The 7163-nt window shown below is 37.5% G+C and overlaps 1 protein-coding gene across 1 annotated transcript; it reads right to left on the bottom strand.

Moving 5' to 3' along the window:
* Positions 1–5027: 5027 nt before the first annotated feature.
* LOC149553888 (7-deoxyloganetin glucosyltransferase-like) lies at positions 5028–6690 on the bottom strand. The gene is made up of 2 exons (XM_089789961.1): positions 6145–6690; positions 5028–6051 (listed from the first exon to the last, which is right to left on the bottom strand). The coding sequence occupies exons 1-2, from the start codon at positions 6662–6664 to the stop codon at positions 5030–5032; spliced, it is 1542 nt and encodes a 513-aa protein (XP_089646087.1). The 5' UTR covers positions 6665–6690; the 3' UTR covers positions 5028–5029.
* Positions 6691–7163: the final 473 nt, after the last annotated feature.

The following is a 7163-nucleotide window of genomic DNA, read 5'->3' as shown; positions in this document are numbered from 1 at the left end:
ACCAAGCAATAGTTAGCATGGTACCACGCTCCCCCTGGGAAGCCCAATACATGATGTGGTAACACACTTCCATAGGAGGCCCAACACTACACCCTCACACCAACTCCCTTGGGATGCTCAAAGACCATACAGGTGTTCACTTATCTTATCATTAAGTTTATTTCCCATTTATTACTTTTGATTATCAGTTGTTAGAACCTCTTTACATTACCTTGTCAGCCACTTTCAGGTCAGGGCACACAAGAAAATTTTCTCCACATGTCTACCCTACATGCCCATGCTCATCACATGATGATTTCTCATAGGCAATGCAAATTCCCAACCCAACCCCCAAATGCACAATCTCCCAATTGGCCTATATCTGAGAGTTTGGGTCTTACAAGATCTTATCATACACATGCACATGTGCTTGTGTGTGGGCACAACCAACTTCACAAAAGTAATCACACAATACCAATGCAAGGGTTGGATATGAGAAATGAAACAAATGATACAATCATGAAAGGATCACTCAGCTGACCTAGATCCAGAATATGGATTCTACACTAATCCCAATGAGGCAATAAAACACAAAACATCATGACCTCACTCAACCGACCTAAATCTGTGAGTATGGATTCTACTCGAATCCCAATGATGTAAAGTAAAACTATGATTGGATTGGAAACTTAATATACATTCTATATCCATGATCAAAATAAATGCCAAAAAATACCCATGAAAACTAGGTGGCACTCAAAGCGAGGCAATGTGAAAATAATCCAAAAATTGACACTGTCAAAAATCGATGAAAATAAAACTCATTATCCAAATGGGTTCCAAACTCCCAAAAATCAAATAAAAGTTGAGTTATAATCTTATATGAAAAAATGACAAACATAATGACTCAAAACTTCAAACTAAAATGCACAAAAACACTTAAATGCTTGTACTTGCCCAACCGAGTAGAACTAGCATACCAAAATGGAAGGGAACACTAGTTCTCAACCTCTAATAAATTTACTGTCAAGAAAGAGAACTGAAATAGAGCCAAATAAATAAAGTAAGAGAGCCCTACCTTGCAGTCAAAGGAGTTGAAACAAGAACAGATGGCACAAAATAATGAGACCTCCAACAATGTTGAAACACTCGATAAAGAAGGAGTTTCCTACTCTCAATCCAATGAGCATATCCTCATGATAATCCCACGAGGGTAGCTCTCACAATGAGAAAATTTTGAAATGCTCACAAGAAGGTTTTAGAATATTTTCTCCAAAATCCTAAATTTCAAAAGTGAGAAGTGAGATTAAACTACTTTTAGCCAATATATGCACTTTTACAAAGTGGCGTATAAATTGGATTTTTTAAATTAAATAATCTAATTAGTTCCCTTAACCCAAATTAAATCAGGAAACTCAAATAAATTGGAATTCAACTATAACAAATTAACCGATAAATAAAATAAATAAACAATTAAATAAAATCCTTCTAACCCATTAAACCAACATTTAATTAATAGTTTTTGTTGCATCTACAGATTCCTAAATGCATAGCCTCACTCACTAGTCTAGAAACATATGCATAATGAATCTAGATTTACCATTTACTAGAGGGTTAAAATAATAATAAAGATACATTGTTCATAAAGGGATGATTTTGGCTCAACATAAAAGGTCTGATAACTAACTCCATCTACTACTATCAAGGATATAAGTCTTGCACAATAAACAACCATAGTCAACTGTAGATGCACAATAATAATAGCCAAAGCAACATTTATGTGAAATCACATAATTAAAGCATCTAATTAATTTCATTTAAATAACTCATTTCCATAAATTAATGAAATGAACAAGGTAAATATATACAGCACATAATTCCATGAATCTAATATGGATAGCTCAGTTTCTAATTAGTTAATCATTTAATAATCGATATAATTAGAATTACCCAATGACATAAATAACACTATAAACATATAAGTCAACAAGATCAAACACATGAGTAAACATTGCTGCAAGAACCTAGTCAAGTGCACCAGGACTGATAATACACATGGCAATTTCTACACACATTTCAGGGTAATCACAAAACAACATCATGATACCATATAAATTCATGTTACCACTAGCACAACCTTAGTGAAACCATCATATGCATCATAAGCTTGAAAATCGGGCATAAGCATAATTAATCTTGTTGATCAAATAACATAATCTAATCACCCAAAAGGCATAGACCACTCATGAGCCCCAATCATGATCACTCACAAGATAAGATCATCATGGTTGCATCCATCAGGATGACTTACAACAATCAAATGGCATAGGCACTAAACCAAATCCCTGTGTACCTCAGAATTGATGTAAATGTTGATCACTTTCATATCTTTAGTAGCTAGTTTATCTTTTGTGATGGGAGATATGGGTGGCCATCTCTTGTTTTTCACTTTCTTGAATTCACCCAAAATTTTGTTTAATATCATGGAAAAACCCCAATTGTTAGGTCTTGTCATCTATTTCTTATCCTATGCTCTTCCCTTAGCCATCCACTTGGAATCTGCAAACCTCTGACACTAATCTCTAACCTAAGGAGGTTTCCAAGGTATGTATGGACCATAACAACCAAGCCAAATGTTGTTCCTATGCTCTATGTGCTTGTTACTCACTTTACCTTCTATTCATCTGTGATCCTCCATTCACTCCTGCTCCTACATTTTTATTTTTTATTTGTGTATTTTTACTCTTGTCTATTGGTAATTTTTTACTAAAAGATTGAGTTTGGTTTGAAGTTATTTGCTTTTTCTTTTTTTGTTGAGTGCTCAAAGAAAATTGACCTCAATTGTAGTTTGAGTGGTGCTTCACTATTATAAGCTATAGAGCACTTTTCTCATTTTCAAAATGGTGTCGTAAGACCCAATTGACACAACATTTCACATTTTATGGTTTTACGAAGTTGGTCCTTCTAGAATCTAGCTTCAAAAAAAATGGAAAAGAGAGAAAAGTCACTTAAGGTGGAAATTTCAATTGTTGGTTGTAGAAGAATATTTTTATTATCAAGAAATAGAAGATCCTAAGATGGCCAAATTTACAAAATTCAAGTAGAAAGATTATGCTAAAATTTGGTGGAAAGAGGTTTGCAAAACTAGCCACAAGCTATAGAAAAGGTCACTTGCTCATAAGCTACCTCACAAATACTCTTTCAACAAAATTAATTTTTTATAAAGCATATAACTCTAAAGTAACCCAACCTTGTATGGTATAAGCATGCCCCAAAGCATGATTATCCTTAATCTAATGTAGTAACTCCATTAGAACATTAAAATTCTAATGTATTTTCAATATTAAATGAAAAACTCAAACCACATAAGACAGATGATGTTCATCTTGATCAATGAATATATCAAAATATATTAAGAAACTTTAGTGAAGTTTCTATTGATACAACTAAGCATCTCACTAAATTTTACAATAGTATTAAGGTATTTAAACATATAAATTACGTTAATTATTCATTAGATAATTAATAATTTCAAACCTTAGATGATGTCTACCATCGCTAACATTGTACTTTAAAATCAAGAAAAACATTAACATTACATTTTCCAATCTATAAAATTAAATAAAAGAACATTATGCATTTAAAAAAAAGAAAATTCCAAATCTCTCATCGATCAAATAAATTTAAGGTCTAGCCAGTAGAGATGTATTAAAATAGCCCTAGGGCATCCATCAAACATATTAATGATGGTTTCTAATCAATCTCTAATAAGTGGAAAATTTAATATTAAAATAGTAGAAATTTAAAAACTAGTTAGCATCTACAAAGAAATAGATGTTTCAAAGTGGAGGCACAAACAAAGGCAAAATTGATACACAAAAAAGCATCAAGAAAATGTGTCTTCTCACAGTGTGATGATTCCAAGATTTGTAGGTGTAGAAATGAATTCCACAACCTTTTATAGCCACTTACTAGTTGCGCCAAAGTAGAAGCTCTAGAAACAAGACATAGGCATCCATCATATGCATAAAGAGTATGTATGTCATTGTATGTGCATAGGAAAAATGAGGGAACATTATCAATATTTTTAAAGTAAAATACCTCAATGAATTGTTGTTTACTAAATACCTTCATCGTAAGACATGGTAAAAATGGAATATCATGAAAGAGCTTACTATTTATGAATTTCTAGGGATGTAATATAACTATGTATGAGAAGTAGATAAAATATGAACTATTTAAAAAATGTTAACATACAATAAAGACCGGTCTAATCTAATTCGAAAATAACCATGCAAGCACACTTGCATTTATTAAATATATCCAAACATATATGACATAATTGCTGCTAGGATTTTTCATTCACTGAAATTTGATAATAAATATTATTAACCAATTTTTAACCTTATTGATCTACTCTCATTATTTTATTAGAAAAATAAAATGTCTCTTTCTTCTTAAGAAGCACTCCTAGAAAGTGAATCTCTAGGTCTATTAGCTTTTGCCACTTCTTTAGTTTTGGCTTAGAAAAGTGGAAAGGTGGTTTTTTTTGCTAGGTTTCATTGAATGTCCATTTATCTCCAAACAAGTAACTAATGCTTAAATTAATTATAAATTATTTTATATTTAATCTAATTGATCATTGAAATAAGAATGATAATATAGAGAGAATGATAAGTAGGAGAGAAATAAGTAATAATGAGTTTGACTCGATTATGACAAAATAAAAGGACAAAGCACAACCTAACAAACCAGCGTAAGAGGAGTTTTGGCAAATAGAAGACTAAAGCATAACAGAACAAGAAGGTAGAATATCAATTGTTGCTTCAGTCGGTGGAGTGTAGCAGTGAAGTAATGATTTTATTGAAGGCAGTGTTGAAATCCATCTCCAGCAAGCGGTGGAGAAGACGCTGTTTGAACAGTCGGTGACCTGGTAAGCATTTAGCTAATCAGTCGGCTAAAACTTCATCCTTATCAAAACCCAAAAAGAATATCGTAAATGCCATCAATTTCGAAATGCATATACTCACCGGAAACCCTAAATCTTGAGTCAGAGAAGACAGTTCTGAAGCACATTGCCACCATTATCACATGATGTTTGCTCAGTAGTGCGCACGGAAGACAACTTTGACTGCGATTGTGCATGTTTGAGCATATCGTCAATGAACTTCGTTACGTTGTCAAAAGATGAGCCGCCCGCCATTACTGCTTTTCTTGCCGCCTCTTTCAGCTCCTGAGATTTCTGCTGCAACTCCTCGCTCTCCATCACCTTCACCACTGCACTCTTTATCTCTTCCCTTCTCACCACCCTCCCATCGTCAACGTCCACGCCATCAAAGTCCAAGCCGACCTTCCATACTTCTTTGGCGAATCTGCAGTTGAGGAACTGATCGCCGAAGTAAGGCCAGCCAATCATGGGCACTCCCATGCTTATGCTCTCACCCGTCGAATTCCACCCGCTGTGAGTCAGAAACCCTCCCACCGAAGGATGGGCAAGCACCTTCACTTGCGGCGTCCATTTCACAAACAACGCCCGATCTTTGGTTCGCTCTTCGAATCCCTCAGGCAGAACGGCTGGCTCCCCCTGAGCAATGTCTGGGCGAAGAACCCACAAAAACGCATACCCGCTCTGCTCCAAACCCAGCGCAAGTTCGTCCAGCTGCTCTTGCGATTTGAGGGCCAAGCTGCCGAACGAAACGTACAACACCGAGCGAGGGCGGTGTTTGTCGAGCCATTGCAAACACCCATCGTCTTCTTCCCACATTGACATGTTGCTCAGCGTTGAGATCTCCCCTCTCAAAAAGTTGGAGAGAAAGACGGGGCCTATTGACAGAGATGGACACCCGTTGATGGAAAGCGCCGCCGCTGCATCTCTTCCTTCCAATTCGTCAAAGGTGTTGACGAGCACGTAGTCCCCCGTCTCACACATTCGGGATTCAAACAGAAACGCTTCGTAGACGAGATCAGATGTAAACTGCTCGCGGTAGAACGATATGAGATCGCTTGGACGTAGAGGAGGTATATTCCCCGGAAGAGTAGTCACCATCTTCTCCGGACGATTTCCTTCGCTCACTGAAACCACCACACCTCTGTGGTTACTACTCAAACTCTGGCAAAAATAAGAGATTTTATGGCAATGTCGAAATTAGTAGAAGAGGAGGATACCTTTGACGGGAATGTGGCCCTGGGAAAGGAGAGAAGGAGCGTATTTCTGAGCAATGGCGGCGGCGGCACAGAGAGGCCAGAAGATGACTCTTGGCACTCCCATGTTAGCGGCGACAGAGACGGTGCAAGAACTGCAACAGTCGGCCACGATGCACGTGACGGGAGGAACGCCATTCCCATGACTCTCACTGCGTAGAACGGCTTCCAATGCGGCTCCCCGCTTTGCAAGCGTTGTAAAGAGCTCGCCCAGTTGGGTCGTGCGGCCGTGCTCCGGCGGTAAGCCGTCGGGGAATGACAGAAATCGGAAATTGGGTTTGGAGTTGAGCAGCTGTTGGGCCTTCTGCTTTGCACTCCCGAACATGCGTTTCTCGGTCCATTCCGTGTTGACGAAAGTGATGAAAACACCCCGTGCGGCCAAAATATCAGCGAGATGAATGAACGCGTTGACGTGGCCCTGCGCGGGAAATGGCACCAAAACTGCGTGCACAGTCACGTCACTCACACCGTTCATATTCGTCATTCCGATCGAGTGATCAACGAATTCAATCGAAGTGAACGACACAACTGAATACTAAGCTGGGCTTCTCAGAACCGATTTATAAGGATTGCACGGTCGAACGACCCTTCCAAATTAGAAGTCAAAAGGGTTGTCACTTGCATTCAACAAATCTATTGCTCCCTTATCGGTAAACTCAGACTTGTGGATAATATTTTCAGATGGCCCGCACCCCAAAAGCTTTTAAAGAAGGGTGAAAGATTATGATCTTGAAAGTCGGAGATTGGTCGAGAATCATCCATTGGCCCAACTCCCTTCCACTCCTGGCTATAATAATTTCTTAGTGCAATAATGAGGTGAACCCTACCATCACCGACTTTTCCTACACCCCTACCATCATTATCACCCTTGGCCACTTATCAAGGTCTATACTAGTTTTATTAGAGTTTTTTTTTTTTTTTTTATAAATAGATAATTAGAGTTTTATTGTGACTTAAATGGAAAACCAAGTCTAGCTACATTT

This window comes from Cupressus sempervirens, chromosome 6 (genome assembly GCF_028749045.1).
Source record: "Cupressus sempervirens isolate cs-2001-9-10 chromosome 6, ASM2874904v1, whole genome shotgun sequence".
Lineage (NCBI taxonomy): Eukaryota > Viridiplantae > Streptophyta > Pinopsida > Cupressales > Cupressaceae > Cupressus > Cupressus sempervirens.
Note: the sequence above shows the minus strand (reverse complement) of the source record. Positions and strands in the feature narration are given on the sequence as shown.